The sequence below is a fragment of the Antechinus flavipes genome, chromosome 2 (assembly GCF_016432865.1).
Source record: "Antechinus flavipes isolate AdamAnt ecotype Samford, QLD, Australia chromosome 2, AdamAnt_v2, whole genome shotgun sequence".
Classification (NCBI taxonomy): Eukaryota; Metazoa; Chordata; class Mammalia; order Dasyuromorphia; family Dasyuridae; genus Antechinus; species Antechinus flavipes.
The window spans coordinates 629,748,698-629,769,213 of NC_067399.1; the positions used below are offsets into that span (position 1 = coordinate 629,748,698).

The 20,516-nt window shown below is 40.7% G+C and overlaps 1 protein-coding gene across 1 annotated transcript; it reads right to left on the reverse strand.

Annotated features, from left to right (window-relative positions):
• Window positions 1-8,078: 8,078 nt before the first annotated feature.
• Window positions 8,079-20,139, reverse strand: PPIF (peptidylprolyl isomerase F). The gene is made up of 6 exons (XM_051982013.1): window positions 19,588-20,139; window positions 15,990-16,020; window positions 14,126-14,214; window positions 11,179-11,275; window positions 9,988-10,063; window positions 8,079-9,662 (listed from the first exon to the last, which is right to left on the reverse strand). Exons 1-6 carry the CDS (start codon window positions 19,792-19,794, stop codon window positions 9,527-9,529), a joined length of 636 nt encoding a protein of 211 aa, XP_051837973.1. The 5' UTR covers window positions 19,795-20,139; the 3' UTR covers window positions 8,079-9,526.
• Between the last annotated feature and the right edge of the window lie 377 nt (window positions 20,140-20,516).

The following is a 20,516-nucleotide window of genomic DNA, read 5'->3' on the forward strand; positions in this document are numbered from 1 at the left end:
AGTGCTTGATAAATGCTTGCTAATCGACGAGTCCAAGTTTGCTAAGAGTAGCTCCTAGGTGAATTCTGGAGAGGTTTCGAGGGTTAGGGCAAGAAGCAGAATTTGGATAGGACCCATCTCCTCTAACAGCTCTTATTGTAAGGTTACATAGTAGAAAGAAGGCAGCTGAGTACAAAATTTTGTTTTGGTCCATTGTAGAGGATGGCTGAAAACATAACCAGAAAGTTGAAAGTTTAGCACAAAATTAGCAGCATCACTAAGCTTGGATTCCAGTTGGAGCACTAGAAACTTCTTGTCAGGACTCCAAGAGAGGAGGGATAATGTTACAAAAAGGCAGGTCTAGAAGGTTTTGAACTCTGGTAACAAATTCCTGAATGGTCCATGATTCCCATACTCACTGCTGTATTGTGGTTCCCAACTAGGCTTAGCAAATCATGGAAGACCAGGTAGGGTTCTTTGGTCTGGAGGATCCTCAGTTTTCTCTTTCTTTCTTTCTTTCTTTCTTTCTTTCTTTCTTTCTTTCTTTCTTTCTTTCTTTCTTTCTTTCTTTCTTTCTTTCTTTCTTTCTTTCTTTCTTTCTTTCTTTTCTTTCTTTCTTTCTTTCTTTCTTTCTTTCTTTCTTTCTTTCTTTCTTTCTTTCTTTCTTTCTTTCTTTCTTTCCTTTTCTTTTTTTTTTTAGCTTTGAGATCCCTGATATAAATCATTGAAAGCAAAATATTAGAACCATGAAAATAATTGGCCTCTTGGTCAGTCCCATAGTTCATCCAATTCTAGAATTACTCTTTGATAATAGTGCCAGGAGTCCAGTTGCCTTTCTTTAAGTTCTTAACCCCAAACACCCTATGACTAACATCCATTTTTAGAGAGTTCACTCTAGCTCCATCTCTCATCAACCAGCCAATAAACATTTATAGGTGCTTAATAATAATGAGCACCTACTATATGCCAGGCACTAGGCTAAATTCTAGGAATGCCAAAAGAGGCAAAAGACAGTCCTTGTTCTCGAGAAGTTTATAATCTAATGGAAGAGACAACATTCAAATCAATTATACAAAGCAAGTTATAAACAAGACAAATAGGAAATAATTAAAAGAGGGAAGCACTGGGATTAAGAGGGGGTTGGGGAAGGCTTCCTCTAGAAGGTAAGATTTTAATTGGGACTTAAAAGAAGCCAGAGAAATAGTCAGACATTGGAGACAGAGAGAATGCCCAGAGCTGAAAAAGGGAGGGTCAGCCAGGAAGTCAGGTTTACCAAATCTCAGAGAGTGTGTGTTCAAAAGTAAGGCAGAAGAAAACCAGAAAGGTGGAAGCCCCCTTTTTATTTCTAAAGGTTATATGTGTTATAGGTTATAGAGGTTATAATATAGTTCATAAAGGTCTTTCAAAGTCAAAGAAAACATTTTGGATTTGTTCCTAGAGGTGATGGGAAGCCACTGGAGTTTCTTGAGTAGGCTGACTACATTACCTCTCAGGATGTCAGAGGGACATATTTCTTCTTGGCTTGAGCCCCTACCAGCCATGTTGCCCTCATTGTTAGGAGCTATGGTGAGCACTTAATCACTTTACATCAATTAGTTTTCACAGAGGGATATCTACTTCCAGACATAGCAAGAACAAACCAGCACCTTGGCAGGTGATCCTCCTTACTCTAACTCAGTCTGGGAGAGGCTTAGGGTAGAGAGGGGGGAAATTAGCCCTCCTATCTTAGCTCAGTTCCTGCACAACATGGGTCCCACCCAGTTCATGTTCAGATGCAGCATTACTGCCCAATGAGTCCAACTGGGATCCCAAAAGCCATTACCAATCACTCCTTGCTCCTTGGGGCCTTGCTGGCTACAGAATTTGGCATAGATTCTGACTCCTGGATTCCGGTCATTAGCATCGGACTAAAAAAGAGAACAAATGAAAAGGACAAGAACTGAGCTCCTCTTTTGCGGGGATCTTTCCCTTTACCAAATGATCTCTTACTTACTCAGCTATAGAAATAGATTCCTCTGTTGTATCCTGATTTAGAAAACTACTTATCAGTGTTATCTATGTTGTGTTGTCTTTTCATTCACTAAATTAACAATTTACCAATTACATTTTAATCTAGATCACAGGTAAAGGCAAGGGCAGAAAATGGACAACTCTGTGACTTACTGGACCCTATGAGAGTCTCCGATCTTGCTCAGAATCACATCAGCCTGGCTTAGCTCTTTATGAAAATGTTCTGGCTATGCAGCTAATCCCCAAGCCTTCTCCCAACCAAGTGGTTTCGCCAACCAGAACTACTGGCCACACAGGCGCACCATCTCTTCACACCCTGCCCTCTCCCATGCTCCTAATTCTCCCAATGGCATCTCCATGTGATAAGGTTGAATCAATGGGGCAAGCTACAGATTCCATTACAGATTTATTTTTTCAGTCTGTTTAGAACTTTAGTATATAATAACTGACATTCATTCAGGGAAACATAAACAAATTCTCATTTATTAAGAATCTACTACATGCCAGACATTGTGCTGTTTTATAAATAATATCTCGTTTATTCCCATTTTATGATTAAAAAAACTGAGGTAGACAGAGCTTAAGTGATTTGTTCAGAGGTGGGTCTTTAACTCAGGTCTTCCAGGTTCCAAAGTCTGGTTCCTATTCTCTGTCCACCATACCAGTGCATCTCAAACTTTACACGATTAACAGGAACTTCCTAAAAGGAATTTTTATTTATGTGGGTTATAGCTATGGTTAATTAGAAATTAAGACAATTTGATATCAATATGAAAATATTGAACCCCTGAAAGTGTATTGGATTGGAAAGGATACTTGGAGAGCCACTACACTACATACAATGCTACCTCTTCAATGCTTTAAACATTAACTCAGTAGTGCTATTACCATTTTACAGAGAAACTGAGGTTCACTGGCTTGTCACAATTATACAAGTAGCAAGTTCTGAAGGTGGAATCCAAACCCAGATTTCTCCTCATTCTATGTCACTACCGTATTGCACCTTTCATCACCCAACTGTATGAACTGGGCATTTGCTTTTAATATTTTCCTAACCTATCCCACTTGAATTTCAAATGTACTCCACTTCTACTATTCTGGGGTTTGGTAAACAGGACTTTTTTGTAAATCTTTCTTTACTTTGCACCTCCCACCTCACTCCCTATCATAATCTATATTTATTTTGTGTGTGTGTGTGTGTGTGTGAGAGAGAGAGAGAGAGAGAGACAGAGAGAGACAGAGAGAGAGACAGAGAGAGACAGAGAGACAGAAATTTCATCATTGTGGCAACTTCCTCCACTTGTATAGACTAGCATACAATTTATCTGTAATTTATAGTCACAATGGCATGGCTAGAGCATTGAGAGATTGAGTTATCCATGACTACACTCCTGTGTGGGGCTTGAACCCAGCCCTTGAGATTGAAAGCCAGTTCTTTATCCACTGTACTAAAGACTTCAGTAAATCTATCTCAGCTTTGCTTCTCCAGTCTCAAGGATCCTCATTATTTTTTCCATTTTATTTTATTCTTTTCAATGAACAATAACAACAAAAAAGCCTATTTTCTCTGCCTCATCATCTCTCTCTCTCTTTTTAAATCTGTTCTCATGCACAAGTTTTTCTTCTACTGCCAATTCCCTCCATCTTTCCTGACACTCACCTGGGAGAGCTCCATTTCAGTCTTCCCAGGCAGATAGACTCACCACATCAAGGGCAGAGCATTCAGGAGGGCACAGAAGGTATTTTCAAAGACTTTTTATAAATAAACATTTGAAGGTCAGAAAATCTTGACCTCTATGGCTCACAGGCATCTATTTTCTGTGAAGTCAATTTCTTAGGTACTGCAAATGCTCAAAGCCTCCAATGGACAGTAACAATGGAGCCTACATTTCAATTCTTGCCAGGGACAGTTTTGCTTGGTTCTGAGTGGACAATTTGTTTGCTTTTAGGGTCGGAAGAGAAGACAGAAGAGTTTTGTGACCAGTTCAGGGCCTCTGGGAAATCAATTCTTCTCTTGAGTCATGCATATCATTACAGAGTTATGTTGTCGAGAACAGGGAAGAATGCACTTAACCTTTATGAAACATGGGATGGGATGTGGATTGAATGACAACTCAGTAACTGCACGTCACGTGACATGGGATTTTGGACAAGAGAATATAGTGCCTTTTTTATTCTTTTCATGAAAAATACAAGTCTATTTTAATTTATAGTGTCATATTCAATACATAAAGTATATCCTTGAACTTAAATATGTCAAGGAAAAGGACCCATTGGTATAAAATTATTTATAGCAATGCTTTTTGTGATGGCAGAGAACTGGAAATAAGGAGGTGCCCAATTGATATGTGAAGGTACCATGATGGTACTGTGCTGTAAGGCATAAAGGCCAGCTTCAGAGAAAACTGGAAGGAAGACTTGTATCAATTTATGCAGAGTGAAGTGAGAAGAACCAGGAGAGCCATTTATACAATAACAACAGCATTATAAAGATAAAAAAATCTTGAAAGGCTTCTGAAGATTGATCAATATAATGAACTACCACAATTCCAGAAGACCAATGATGTAGCATGCTATAGACACTTCACAATAGAAAGGTGATGAATTCAGAATTCCAATTAAACATATTTTTGAACATGGGCAATACAGAAATTTGTTTTGCTTGACTATACATATTTTTATAAGGATTTTTTTTATTTTAATTTTTTTCCCTGAGGCAGTTTGGGGTTAAGTGACTTGCCCAGGTCACACAGCGAGGAAGTGTTAAGTGTCTGAGGCCAGATTTGAACTCAGGTCCTCCTGACTTCAGGGCTGGTGCTCTATCCACTGCATCACCTAGCTGCCCCCTTTACAAGGATTTTTTATGGGTAGTGGGAGAAAAAGAAAATAAGTTCTTGTTAATTGAAAATAATTTAAAAACTATTCTCTGACACCATTTGCAATCTCATCAATGTAGATGTCTCCTCCAAAAATAAAGGTCATGATTCATCCATATCAGGGCATCTCATAAACCCAATTCAACTTTCCTTGAGTTCTCTCGACATTGCATTAGTACCCCATGGTTAAGTTCATGCTTAGTAAAATCTGACATCCTGTTTCTTTTCCCACCATTCTGCCTTGGTAAAAGCCGAAGGGGAATGACACATACAGGACTTGAGTTTTCGTTTCAAGCGTTGCCCTGGCCAAAAAGTTCATCACCTAATGATCATCCTGATGGTCTTGAACCTCTCCCTCTTATCTAGGCTGGTCGTCAGAAAGCAGGCACAACTATGGTTGTCATTGTACTGAAAACCTTTCCCTAGGAGGGAGGAGGTAACTCTGCCAGCAGAGTTAAAATGCTGGATGATTTTGCCATTTATATGGGAAAAATTATTGAAGATAGCATTCTCTCCTCCTTGACCCCATGACCCATGATGATTTCTTTGAGCATCACTTAATCTTTTAAAGGACTAATATGAATCATCATCACCTCAATTCACTCTGGTAAATCATTTTAAGAAGGAAATCTCAGAATGAATAAAATCCTTCTGTTTGACCTCAGTAAGCTCCTGGTGACCCCATTAAACTGAATATAAATCACTAGTTTCCCTAGCACCCCAAATATAAGCTTGGTGACCCCAATGCCATTTCAAATATCCAATACCAATAGAAAGCTATTCAGAGTGAATAAAATTCCTGACCCTAAATGACTTATCAGTGAAGTCACTGACCCTTCCATTAACTCAATGATCTAGCCTCAAAAATCACCAATCTGAAAAGAGTGAATGGAATGATTCTGAAAGACCACCAATGACCTCTCCATGAACCAGTTAATCTTAGAATGAGATCAATGACTAATCCATGATCCCAAATGTGAACTCTGCATTAACTCTCTGCCTAACAAAAATTACTCATATGAAGGGAAATTCTCAAAGTGAATGTAATCTTTGAATATGACCTTAAATGACCTACCAGTAAATTAACTGGCCTTTCAATAACTGTGCTGGCTTCAGAATAAACTCATTGATGGATTATGAAACAGAACATGAATTCTATTTGATCCAGGATACCCTCAAAATTACATTAACAGAAAGCCATCAGCTAAAGAGCAGGCATCTTAGCACATAATCAAAGATGACACATAGTTCTGCCTTTGCAATTTACTAGCTGTGAGATCTTATTTTTTTAAGACTTAGCCGCCTCATCTATAAAATGAAGATGATGATGCTTCCACTAAGTATTCTACAGAATTGAGATAATGAGTTAATCTTCTTTGTCCTTTATAAAGACTTAGACTCTTATTCTGGCTGGCACTAAATCACTGTGAGACATTGGGCAAAACACAACTTCTCAAGCCTTCATGTTCCTCATCTTTAGAACATGATTAGAACTTGAGTGGAACTTTGAACCATAAAACATTAGAAACGACAATCTTTGGAAATACTGTTAAGTAAAGTGAAATAACCTTTCCATAGGCTCACCTGACTACAAAAGAGATGCACTCACCTTTTTGATCAAAAATATGAATTCTACATGATTTACCTGCACTCAATATTCTCTCAAAAATCAATCATGGAAAAAACAGAGTGAATTCAGTCTCTCTGATTTCTTCCCTTTAACCACTATTATTTGAAAAAATCTAGAAATACAAGAAGACAAAAGAAAATAAAAGCATAAACAAAGAAAAGACAAAACTATTCCTATTCACTTTTGACATGATGGTTTACTTAGAAAACTCCTGAGAATCAGCAAAGAAATACACTGATACAACTAATGGCTTTGAATCCTGTAGCAGTATAAAAAAATGACTGTACATGTGCGTGTACATGTGACTATACATGTATAACTTTTATCAAATTGCCATCTCAGGGATGGGAGAGAGGAAGGAGAGAATTTGGAATTCAAAATTTTTAAAAAATGTTTAAAATTGTCTTTACATGTAACCAGGGGGAGGATGATATATTAAAAATGCATACCCTCTCAACATTTGAAGAGATATGGGATTCTGCATGTGAAGCATTGTATATACCATCAAATTTAGTTGCTGTACTAATTTTACTGAATTGGCTTTCTTTTTGTGTGTATATGTCACAAAGAACAGGGATGGAGGGAATAAAGGATAGTCAGAAAGGTATAAAGCGTCAAAGGCTGACTCTGAAGTCAGAGAACCTGCATTCATACCCCATCTAAGACTTTTAGTACATTATTTTGTCAATGGTTTATTAAAGCCTTAGTCCCATAGTACATTGAGTTCTAGAAGCACTACCAACAGATCACATGCACAGTAGCATGTTAAGCCAGAAAGATTTTTTTGTACTATGTATTAAGATATCTTAGTATTTAGTACTTAGGTACTACCTAGTTATATCAGTCTAGGTAGGTAAAATTAAACTACCCCAGATCAGCCACAGGAACTATGAAACCATCTAAAGACAAGGGCCATTATTTGTGCTGGATCTTTAGAGGCTTAAATGAAATAATGGATGTAAAGAGCTTTTAAAATCATCCTATCAATTATTATGTCAATATTGTTAATATCAAGTTGCATTCCTTTAGCATAAAAATAACCTGAGTGTTATTAGTGACCATCTTCTCAGATAAATACCAGCTAAGTATCAGACGCAAAATTTGAATCCAAATCTTCCCACCTCCAAGCATCACAACCATTGGGCTACATGTTTAAGAAATTGAGTCATCCTTTTTCAGACAGACTGTGTTAGAAGAGAATAACCCACTTCTGTCTTTCACTAAGAATTCATCAGATTTTTTGCCTTCTTCGGGAGTCCTTAACATCTGTGAACAGTGGCACTCACTGAACAAATGCTTTATCCCATTTCCAATCCTTCTGTATTGAGGGTCACAGAACTCTAGATCTAGAGTCAGAAGAAATCAGACTATTTTGTCCAATTGTTCTCATTGTACAGATGAATAGAACCCCAAGGAGGTTTAGGGTTTTGTCCAAAATTGCAGAGGTCAAGTGCCCCTGGGAAGATTTGAACCCTGTTGCTCTGACTGTAAAGTCCACATTCCTGAGTCACTATAGTGAAAATGATCTTTTGATGGACAATCCCCATCACCATCGTCCCCCAAGATTACTCATATAAGGCAGGTTTCTTTTGTAATAAAATAGGATTTATTCTTGCAATTACAATTAATCAAGTATTTTAAAAAATCAAAAATCTTATAAACTAAGTTAGCTTCCAATGATCAGTACATATTTATTTAATAGAAACTAAGTTATTTATTTTCACACAGAGGTCAATTGTGTCCTCTAGCATCAATGGAGCACCAGTCCCCACCACTAAACCTTCCATAAGGTGTGTTTTTAATTATTGCCAACTTTCCACAGACATACATTCACAGTGGACAACTACTGCTCACAGCTTAATTCTTTAAACTTGTTTACAGCAACCCACTTCTACCATTTGGAGTTAGTCTCAAGAATAGTAGAAGCTTTGTGACTTCACAGTTTCCTACATCCAAGAAAACCTGGCTCGTACTATGGCTTGGCAGAGTCTCTGTGGCTCCTATCAATCAGTCAGGCCACAGGAGAGCAAAGGGATCCTGAAACGGGAAGAGGCTTGAACCTGCTTCAGTGTTGAAATGAAAGGCTACAGCAATCACTGGAGTACTGTAAAAATCAAGTCTCTTCCTCCTCGGGACGTCAGCCAGCGACAGAAGGGGCATCTGAGAGTAAGATTGCAGATGGGCCCCCATGTTAGAGAAAGGGAGCACTGGAGAGATCTACAGACATACTAGAATACAGGGTGACATCAATTCACAAAGAGGAACACATGGTCTGGGGGAGAGGAGGTTTAAATATCAACAGAAACATGACTGCTGTCAGCTGTACCATTGGTGAGCTTAAACACAATACCATAAAAAATTAGGGGTTGTCAGAGAAGAGGAAGGGAACCTAAGATTTATCTTTGTGAGACATCCCCAAGTTCACACCGCTATGACAAAACCCAGCTAGATTCCCAGATCAGCATTCTTTTGATCTTCCCTCCTCTTGAAAAGAAAAGGCATTTCTATTTAGTGCAACAAATTAGGTCTTCCACTTTTGAGAAGGGAAATGATTACCACCTTTTGTCAATAATACTAGTCAATTCTGATTCATAATCTCCTTTGATCAGGCAACATCCTTTCTCTGTACCAGTTAAGGCAGACAGGTGCCATGTGCCCAGCCCACTTCCCTAACAGTGACTCCCTGTGCCCCAAAAAAGGCTTAATGTACTCAACCCTGACTGGGAAGAAGCAAGAGAGAGGCCCTGGGAGGAGGTGAGTGCTGTGTCCGGCTCTGGTTCTAAGAGTAAGCTGGTGAGCTGGATGGGAAAGAGTCCAAGAGACAGATGCTCAAAAGTGATCTTGCAGAGACAGGAACAAAACAATGACGTAAGAAAAAAAAAATCAGATGCTGCCATAAATTCAGTTATCCTTGGACACAATACATTCAACTAGGAATCCCCTAGTGTTCAGTATAGTCTCTTAGAGGGGGAGACTGGGAAAGTGGGGAGAACAAGCACGCTCGAGGAAGCCAGAGTCATCCACGCTGGGGTTAGCTCAGCTGGCCACAGTCTGTGATGACAATCTTCTTAGACGTCTTCCCACTCTTAGAACCATAGGATTCTATCTTCTTCACCACATCCATCCCTTCCTTGACATGGCCGAAGACGACATGCTTTCCGTCCAGCCTGTGAGAAAGGGCAGAGCCGATGAGTGAGAGCCTCTCTGTCAGCAGACAGCCTGGAACTGTCTTGTACCCCAGGAGCACGAGCATCCCTCTCCCCTATTTCTTCTCCTCAGGTGAGGCAGAATGTCCATCTCACCAACCCTGAGCCTCAATGTGACCTGAACTGGTCCTCACATCTCTGGGCTTCAAGAACCTCATCTGTAAAACGGTTTTGTCTCTGAGCTCTTTCAGTTCTAGAGCCAGAATTCCATCTCCTCTCCTGACTTTATTAGCATAAGAAGCAGCCAATCCCCAGAAAAACCTGTCCTGGGGGACTCTGTACTCACCAGTCTGTTTTTGTTGTGCAAATGAAGAATTGGGATCCATTGGTGTTGGGACCTGCGTTTGCCATGGAGAGGACTCCTGTAATAACAAGGGGTGAAACAGGGATAGCTTGGTAAGATCTTTGGCAAATATTGCAAAAAAAAAAAAAAAAATACCATCGGAATCTCTCTCCTAGCTTAAAGAAGAACCCATTAATCCAGCAATTCATGAAAATCCTGTAAATCCCACACGTCACTCATATTCCCAACTGATAGGGTAAAGAACCAAGTGGTCTTTCTAGCTTACAGATGTTTAGAGTGAGGATAATATAAATGGCATTCTTGAGGTCTAATATCAAAGCAATAGTATGCCAAGGTTAAAATTCATGTGTCTGGAACCCAGACCAGAGGCAGGGTTGACTAAAAGGCTACAGGGAAGAGCCTTTCAGACTTTATTAGATTTTAGACGATTCCAAGGGACTTGTGATAGAAAATGTTGCCCACATCCAGTCAAAGAACTATGAAAACTAAATGCAAGTCAAAACATAATACTTTTACTTTTTTTATCACTTTTTTTCCTTTCTCGTAATTTTTCCCTTTTGTTCTGAATCTTTTTCACAACATGACTAATGTGGAAATATGTTTAATATGTTTGTATAATCTATATCAAATTGTTTGCTCTCTTGGGGAGGGAGAAGAAAGGGAGAAAAAATTGGAGCTCAAAATCTTACAAAGATGAATGGTGAAAACTATCTTTACTGTAATTTTAAAAATATATATTATTAAGTAAAAAAAAAAAAAAGGAAAAGAACCTATATGTTTAGAAAGAAAAAAGATGAGACTTTAGGACCTGAAAGAAAAGCAAATCCATGGTTTAGTTAAGTGGTTTTTCCAAGCTGCTTCTACAAATATTTTTTAAGGGAAAGCATGTAACTTACAAAGTGCCCAGAATGGAATGACAAGCAGAAAATTGGAGCGAGGTATCAACAAAACACACAAACATAATTGTGGCTGAGAAGACAATCAGCCACGTCTGAGGAGATAGGCAAACCACAGGGTGAGGGTGGCCAAGGGAGATGGGAAAAGGAGAAAACTACCCTGGAGAGAGCCTCCATAATGACAGCTTCCCAGATCCTTTTTCAGAAGAACAAGTAACCTTCTTCTCATTTGTTAGGGTTGGAGAAATCAAAAAAGAAAAGGGGGGAAAAGACTTACCAGGTCCAACATGCTTCAGGGTGAAATTTTCATCTGGAAATCGGCTCCCATAGATGGATTTCCCTCCTGTTCCATTGTGATTGGTGAAGTCACCAGCCTGGAGAATGAATGTCAGATTAATAGTAACTGAATCAGCCAGGAACCAAGGTTGGGGGGGAAGGATTACCCCTCTCCCAGGGTCCCCAAATGGAATGCTTATGAGAAGCTCCCAACATACATCATGAATGGGAACAAAGATATATCAAAGCTTGAATCATTCCTTGTGAAGGAATCAGCCTGATGTTTCAGAGATTCTTAAGATCACAGGATCAGGGCTGTGGGAACCCAAAGGGACTTCAGAAGCTCCCTGTATCTCATGGTAAGAGATATAGATAAGCAAAGAGATAAAAATAAAAAAAAGGAGACCTGGAAAGGATAAGAAGGGACAAAACTATAAGAGGAGGTTACTATGTGAAAACTAATACCAAAGGAATCCTTTCCTTTAAAAATCCTTCACCCCATTACATCTAGTGCTGCTGTGTACCCCAGCATCATGGCCAAAAGAGAAAACTGACTAATCTTCCCCAAAGTACTTTTTGTTTATCACAAGAAACAAGCAGAAGAGGCCCCCATTTCCCACCATTCAGTTCCTGTTGCACTATCTTTCCTTCACAGAACACCGTGGTTTCCTGTCTTCCCGCTCTGGAGCCCCATGGTTAGATTCCAGGGACACGTCACTGCTAAGAATGTCAGCCTTGCATCACCTAGAAATGTGTACCATGTGCCATGTCATCACTTCCCAGTGTGTACTCCTGCTGTCTAACAAGCTCAGCATTCCTGCCCCTCTACCCTGGGGGGAAACAAACTGCTCCATGTCAATAAATTCAAAAGGAGACACAGAAGAAGGAAGGAAGAAGGAAAGGGGGGGGGGGGGGAAGAGAGAGAGACAGACAGACAGATAGACACAGACAGAGAACTTCACTGTTCTCTCCAAAACAGCCCTCGGTTCCCTATACATTTCTTTCTTTCTTTTTTTGCTGAGGCAATTGGGATTAAGTGACTTGCCCAGGATCAAACAGCTAGGAAGTGTTAAGTGTCTGAGGCTAAATTTGAACTCAAGTCTTCTGACTTCAGGGCTGGTACTCTACCCACTGCACCACTTAGCTGCCCTTATACATTTCTTACAGAGGAAACCTTTGCTGTAGTGTTCCAAACCTGGAGTCTGTGACTTAAATTTTTTTTTTTTTTAATAATTACGTTTCAATATGATTGGTTTCCTTTGTAATCAGATGGATTTCATTTTATGTATGTAAAAATCTTATTCAGAGAAGGGGTAATCATAAGCTTCAGCAGACACTGCCAAAGGGGTCCATGACTCAAACTGAGCCCTAAGCAAGCTGGTCCCAAGGCAGGTGAATCAGTAAACTCCTTGGCCCAGGTGTGCCACAAAACGCTGACGAAATATCACAAGATAATGCCAGTGATTCAGAGGCATGCAGATTCAGGCCCAAGCGGGTGAAGATTAACAGCAATCCTTCCTTCCTTCCTTCACCGAGGTTAAGTGGGTCTGAGCTATCTGGAGTCACAATGGAGGTCTGGGCGCCTACATCATTCAGGTGAACATGAATGGAACAGGCAGCTTACAAGCTGTAAACTGGGCCTCCACCCCATAAGCCACGGCTTGATCAGAAGCCATCTGGCAGCCATAAGGCCAAGCTCCTCCTAAGGCCTAATAAAAGGGCTCCAGCTTACTAGTAACATACAATCCTCCTTCAATTTGCCCTCAAGCATCATTCCCAGAACATTTGTGGCTACAGAATCCTTTGTGGGGCTTGAAATAAAAGTGGAAACCTTAAATGATATATCCTTGGGATAAAATAATTTTGGGGAAATTGTGGAGCAAAATGAGAGAATTAGGACTGTTTCATGTTGAAAAGTGGCCATGTGTAGTACGAAATTTAAAAGAATAGGAAACCACATGTTATCAAAATAATAAATATCATCCCTTGCTGTTCAGATAGTCTCACTCCAGCTCCTCCCCCAGAATACCATGAATCAGTTTTGGAGAAACTGAAGTTAGGGGAAGGTAGAAAGACTGACTGCTTCCCACTCATGTGGTCTGTCAAGGGCACAGCAAAGGCAAGAACGCACAGCTGGGATTTCCCACGTGGGGCATCCTACATGAAACAGGGATGTTTTTAGAGGGAGGCAGGGTAAAAAGAGAAAAGAAAATGAAACAAAAACCCAGCTCAATGGCTCCTCCAAACTCTCCCAGTACTGACCCCTATACATGTGCAACATTCCAGTTTTTATGTAATTCGTGTTCTAGCCATCCCTAAGAGATGGCTTTAATCATACAGTGGCTCAGGTGCCACTGTCTCTATGAGGTATTCTCCCTTCTCTCAGTTAAGGATCTTTCTTTTCAGAAGTTATAGAGCATCATTTTCGATGTATATTGTATCTCATCATCTGGGGAAATGTCGCATGCCTTCCACCCAAGAAAATAAATAGAATAAAAGCTCACTAAGACCAGGGAGTGTTTCCATTTTATTTTGCATGTCTCATGCCTTTCTTCCAGCAGGACCTTAAGAAATCTTTATTGTATTAAGGTCTGTCAAATTTCTTGCCTAAATCAAGTCCAAAGAGCATCTCTCTGCTAAGGTAAAGAAAGATTCCATGGGATCTCTCACATTCACTCTCCCACCGTCCCCTGGACTGGAAAAGCTATTTCAGCTGAGAAAATTCTTAGTCCTCCTTCTCTGACCAAAAGCGAACATCATATTTTATCTTCCTGGAATTTCCAACAACACAGTCTAACCCTGTACCTCCTCATGTTGTTCTCTTCATCTAATCCTCAAAGACTTAAAAAAATGTCATCTCTCTTCCCACCAATTCATTCAGCAACAGTGACAGGAAAGGCAACAGTTATTTCTTAATCACAATGGGAAAAGAAAGTTTACAATCTTACCTGGCACATGAATGAGGGAATCACTCTGTGGAAGGTTGATCCCTTGTAACCAAAGCCATTTTCACCTGTGCAAAGGGCTCTGAAATTCTCTGAGAATACCAAGAAATAAAGAATTAGAATTATTTCATTTTTTCACCAATGTCCTTTCTACCTTTGTACTTTGTAGAAATCGTGGGGTCCATGAACTTATTTTGATAATTGTATTTCAATTGGTTGTTTTCCATGTATTTTATTTCATTCATTTAAAAAGCGTTTTCAGGCAGTGTCTGTTGGTTTCAGCAAACTGCCAAAGGTGTCTAGGACACTCCAAAGAGGTCCTTGGTTAAAGGAAGTAATACAGATCACTACTCAGCTACTTCTACCATTTCATTCAAGGTTACACTGGGTCTGCTTTGCCCCTTGCGTAGGCCACTATGTGTACATATCTCCCTAATTAGAATGTCAGCTCTCTGAGGGCAGGGATAATTTGATTTTTGTCTTATTAAAACTAGCACTTAAAACAGTGGCTGGTACACAGTCAGCACTGAATACATGCTTAATGTGTTTTCAAACTTGAGATGAAAAAGGTAAAGAACACTAGCCTTCGATCTCATTTCTGCCCAAAGACTGGCCAAGTGCCATCACCTGTCTGGGCTGCCCAAATCAGAGGCTGGCACTAGGTGATCTATCTGTAAGTTCCCTTCTAACTCTATCATTTCTTTTTTTTTTTTCTCTTAAAACTCTTATTATCTTAAGAGGAAGCTAGTCCTCTGATGAAGAGATTTAATTACAAAGACAGAACCACAAGGTGCAGACAATTTCCATTCACTAGAGCTGAAATAAAGATATACTAGAACAGAATTAATGTATGGTTCCAAATGCTCAATTTCAATACCTGCTATCCCCTTTCTCAAAGGATTCCCCAGCCTGATGGGACTGAACACAAGTAGCTATTGAGTGTCTACGATATACTAGGCCCTGTGCAAGGCAAAACCAAGTAAGTTCCCTGAACTCATACAGTTTCCACTCAAATAGTTTCCATTATTAGGGAAGAACAGAAGTTTATAAGAAATGAAGAATTCCAAAGGAGAGAGTCTTACCCCCAGGACAGACAATTTTGTTGGCAATTCAGATGCTCAGTCATTAAGATGTGCCCCCATTGATTTCAAGAAAAATAACATTTCCCAAATCCAAATCAAATCATCCCCATTACTCATAGGAGACAAAGACATCACTGCCTATTGATCAAGTCCTACTCTAATTCTCATTCTCAAAGGGTGTTAGCAGGTGGGGAAAGGCAATAGAAAGCTGTTAAAACCCCCAAAAGAGCTCAAAAAAAAAAATTCTAATTTCTCATGTCTCTAGGAGGCCTACAGCAAATAAGTTGTTCTTATTTATCTCATTTAGGACATAGATAAGAGATATCAAAACTATAAAATATGTGGAAAAGATTACAGGAATAGAAAGCTGAAAGAGACCTCACAGTTGGGGTCTAGGTTTTACAAACATGTTTTGTTTTTTATTATTTTGATAACTTTATTTTAACATAATCAATTTCTTTTCTAATCCTTTGGATTTTATTTTGTGTTTTTAAGACTATTATTCTAGGAAGCTTCATGAGCTTCATCAGACACTGTCAAAGAGATATGTGTCCCACAAAAAGTAAAGAGGCCCTGGTCTAGTCCATGCCTCTCATTTTAAAGAGTTAGTCTACTCTACTCAAAGTAGAGAGATGAAGGATTACATGATAATTTCTGGATTACCAGTTAGTTTTCTTTCCAGTGGACTGTGCATCCTACCCAGCTCAGAGTGTAGAGTCCTAGGTCCATTGCTCAATGGTTGCTCAATGAAACAAGGATTGATTATCTTCACTTTGAACACTCACCTGCAGTCTTTGGCACCACATCTGCTTTGAGCTAGAGAAAAAGGGAAAAAAATAAACACAAAAGAAAAAGTGAGTGTGGGGTTACATCCAGGAGAATGGACCTCATGGCCCTTAGCAAGGGAACAGCCCGGGAGTAGATACGTGGGCTCTCGTGTCTTATCTGGGTCACTAACTAGAAGTGTGATTTTTGATAGATTCTTTAATTGATCTGGTTTCCAATTCCTCATTTATAAAAAGATGGAATTAGATAAAATTATTAGGGGTGGCAAACATCATAAAAAGAACACCAGATTTTGAGCCATAGGAATTGGTTTTCAATTTCTGCTCAGACCCTTCCCACCTGTGTGACTTTTAGGCCAATTTCTTAATTATCTAACTAAGTAGCTAGATGTAAGAGATGCAAAAATTTAAACTAATGTAAATAAAATAAGGTTTCTTCCCTCAAAGATGTCATTGGAAACTTCAGATGGACAGGACTAAGTCTGTCCTTGAAGGACTTATTTCTAGTTCAAGACTAGATTAATCCATATTCTCTCCCTACTATCATCTCAGATTCTCTTATACTTGGACTAAGTAGATCTGACCTGGGAGTTGAATACCACTTTGTACGTTTAGCAATAATGGCTTGAAAGCTGTTATGAAGATCAAGTTACAACCTCTCTGATCTTCACTTTTCTCATCTATAAGATGTCAGAGAGGTTGATAAATAAAAAAATGACATCACAAGATGGTTTAAAAAATCTAATGAGATAATGTCTATAAGGGGCTTAAGTAAAATTTTAACTACAATTTGGGAGCTATCACTTGTATTATTAGTCCCTTTAATGGTATGAATCAGCAAGAAAAAGATCAGCATATATTACTGAGAGATATATCATACATACACCTGCATCCACTTTATTTATGGATGTCACCAATAACTAGGCAGGGTCTTTAACATGAGGGAAAGGAAGAGCAGGCTGTAAGGGGAGAAGGGCTTCAGCCCATTTGCTCAGGATCAGTAGTGTCTCAGGAAGACATGGAGACAGAACCCTTGACCCAGAGCTTTCCTTCAACCCAAAGTAATTTCTCCCTACCCCACCCTCAATTCCTAAAGCACTGATTGCCTGGACCACACCTAGCTTACTCCTTTGGGACTTTCTGAGAGAGACACATGTCTTAATTCATAGTGCAGTCAGGCATTGGTTCTGTCACTTACTAGCCATATGACCTTGAGCAAAATAACTAAAAATTCTGACTTCCAGTTTCTCCATCTATAAATGATAGTAACCACGCTTGCATTGCCTACTTCACATCAACTATTGTAAACAAAATCAAAGCCCTATAAACATGTGATTTTTTTCTCACAGTATTTTAAACCATAAAATACTATAAAAATCTAAGTTTTTTTTATCTTTCCAACACTTCTATACTTGACTATCATTTATATAATCATCTTATGGGTTCCTGAAAGGCAAGGATTATTAAAGAAATAAAAGCTAACAGTCATAACAACCCTGGAAGGTGGATACTATTATTATCCCCATTTTACAGTTGAGGGAACTGAGGCAAATAAATTAAGTGACTTGCCCAGGGGTCATTATGTCTTTTCTTATGGGCCCTCAAGCCTCTCACAATAAGATAATCCAAATTTGATGGCTGCATTCACAATAAGAGAATCAAAATTTGATGGCCAGATCTTTAGTAATCTTCTGAAGGATTCTTCTCATTTTATAAGATGAGAAAATGGAAGCTCAGCACAGGAAAGTGATTTATGCCATGTTGGAAAGCAAGATAGTGTCCAATAGAGCTGAAGCTCAGGTTTCCTGACTCCTGGTCAAAGCCCCATACCACCACATTTGTGAACTGGCATGAATCCTTTTCTAAATCTATTATTACAATAATCCTGTGAAATAGATGAAAAATATGTCCAATTTATAGACAAGGAAATTAAAGGGTGCTCAGAGGTTTGATATAAACCTGACTGGACATTCGGCAGATATTCATTGGATTAAACTGCTACTTGCTCCAGCAAAATGATGACCTGGATCAGACCAACCTTTGAGAAAAGGTCAGCCAGCTCCTTTCAGCTCCTTTGGTTCCTATTCCCTACTCGGAGAAACCAGAGCTAGGACATTTATTTCTTTGCCTTGATTCCAATTTATCACTGGCTAATCAAGTAATCCGAGGGAGGATGACTAGAAAAAGCAAGGAAGCTCCAGGAAAGATCAGCTTTAACTCGGGAGTCAAAATCAAAGGGGCTTATTCAGCATTTTGCCAGTCCACCGCCCTGCTCAATTCTCCTTACTCAACAGAACGCTATGCTTTCTCTTACAAGAGCTTCATTGACCATCTCCCTCCACCACCTTGTAGATCAGAAAATTAGACGTAAACTAACTGAGGGCAAGGAATATGCCCTATTTGTCTTTATTTTCCTATATTTCTCGGAGCCTGGCTTAAAAATCAATTGATCAGAGGCAGCTAGGAGGCGCAGGGGTTAGAGTACCAGCCCTGAAGTCAGAAAGACCTGAATTCAAATCCGATCTCAGACACTTAACACTTCCTACTGTGTGACCCTGGGCAAGTCACTTAACCTCAACTGCCTCAGCCAATATATATATATATATATATATATATATATATAAATAAAATCAATTGATTAAATCAATATTATATATATAAAACCAATTGATCAGCACACCTGTAAAAGGCCATATGGGATAATGAAAAGGGTCGTGGACTTTAGTTAAGGAAACTTGGGTTCAGTTTCCACACTTCTGGCCATGTGTCAGGCCCTCAAGATCCTCAACTGAAAAACGGGGATAATCAGAGACACTAGCTGGCCACTTCTCGAGAGTTATGATTACTGAAGGGAGGAGCTCCGGGAGGGTGGCTAAGCTCGGTCCTTTCCACCTTTCTGGGCTTTAAGGGGGTAGCGGTGGACTCCCAAACCCACACGAGCGAAGTTATGCAAATAGTTTTGCCACGTGATCCCTGTGGTTTTTCCCAGCGCAAACTAGGAGCCAAAAGTTCTGACTGCTCTCCCCAGCCAGAGCTCCCCTCATCCTCCCGGCCAAAGACAATTCGGCGGCTAGTTCTATCCAACCTCCCTAAATTGCGACATCCCTCTTTGACCTCTGTCTCCAAGTCCTCCGACCCCCAAATACTGCTGACTTCTACTTCTAAGGTGATGACCTTGAACACTGATTATCCCAAAGTCCCTTTCCCTCCGCTCCCAAGGAGAAAGTTACAAGGTCTCCCAACCCCCCACCCTTGAGTCTGGTCGGGGGGGGGGGCGGGGAGGGGGGAGGGGGGAGGGAAAGTTGCCCGCTGGGACACAGGCCTTGGCAGCCATGTCGCCAAATCTCAACAGTTTCCTCATTTCTAATATGAGGCCCGGCGTGGTTTAAAGGGCTTGTGAAAGACACCGAACAAGTTCGTGGCAAACCCAGAGCCGTGGCCCGGCGCGACCTCCCGTAAATCTCCCTGCGCCTGAAAAGTACGGGAAGCGACGGGAGCGGAGCAGTCCGAGTCCCGGGGGCCCGCCCCCCCGGCCGAGCACCGGCACCAAGCCCCGCCCCCGCCGCGACCTTGAGCTCCCGCAGGCCCTCTGACCCACCTCCAGCACCACCCGGCCGAGCGGCTGCTCCTCGGCCCCCACGTCCAGGTACACGAGCGGGTTCTTGCCGGGGCCGGCGGCCCCCGAGTCGGAGCTGCTGGCGCTGCTGCGGGCCCCGCGAAGCCGGGCGAGCGTCGGGGCCGCGGAGACGCGCTGCGGTGCCAGGCCCAGGGTCAGCAGGCGAGGGCCGCAGCGCAACGTCTGCATCTTGGAAACCGGGAGGACGAGGATGGAGAGCGCAGAGCTTGCACACGGACCAAAGCCCGCCCACCGCCGGCCAGAAGCGCCAAAGAAACGCCCGCCCCCTCCGCACTCGGCCTTTTAATCCCCAGGCCCCGCCCCCGGGCCCCGCCCTTGGGGCGTGGGGAAGGAGGCGAGGGGCGGAGCATCCTGAGTAGCCTGCCCCGGGTTACTTCCTCCAGCTCCGCCTGGGCCACCTGGCCTGGCTCTCTTGTCCTCTGCCGGCACGTGGCGGGAGACGGACTTCCCCCTGGGCATTGTCTCATCCGTGTAGGGGACCCCTGGATGCAAATGTACCTCCACCGTTGTAGATGGGCACTTTCTGTGCAATGTACATTCTTTTTTTTCCTTAAAAAAAGTTTATTTTATTCAATATTTCTCAATCACATTTTGAAATTTTCTTTTTTTATTAAAGCTTTTTATTTTCAAAAAATATGCACGGATAATTTTTTAACATTGAATCTTAGAAAACTTCGTGTTCCAAATTTACCCCCTTCCCCTCACCCCCTTCCTCTAGATGGCAAGTAATCCAATATATATTAAACATGTTAAATATATATATATGTTAAATCCAATATATGTCTGCACAAGAAAAATTAGATCAAAAAAGAAAAAAAATGAGAAGAAAACAAAATGCAAGCGAACAATAAGAATGAGAACGTTAGGTTGTGGTCCTCATTCAGTTCCCA

Excerpts from the sequence above, each read along its gene's own strand:
- PPIF (XM_051982013.1), bottom strand. The coding sequence starts at position 19,794 with ATGCAGACGTTGCGCTGCGGCCCTCGCCTGCTGACCCTGGGCCTGGCA. Across the intron at positions 16,021-19,587 it reads TCGGCCGGGTGGTGCTGGAG|CTCAAAGCAGATGTGGTGCC; the intron begins GTGGGTCAGAGG and ends CTTTTTCTCTAG. Across the intron at positions 11,276-14,125 it reads TTCCCTCATTCATGTGCCAG|GCTGGTGACTTCACCAATCA; the intron begins GTAAGATTGTAA and ends TTCATTCTCCAG.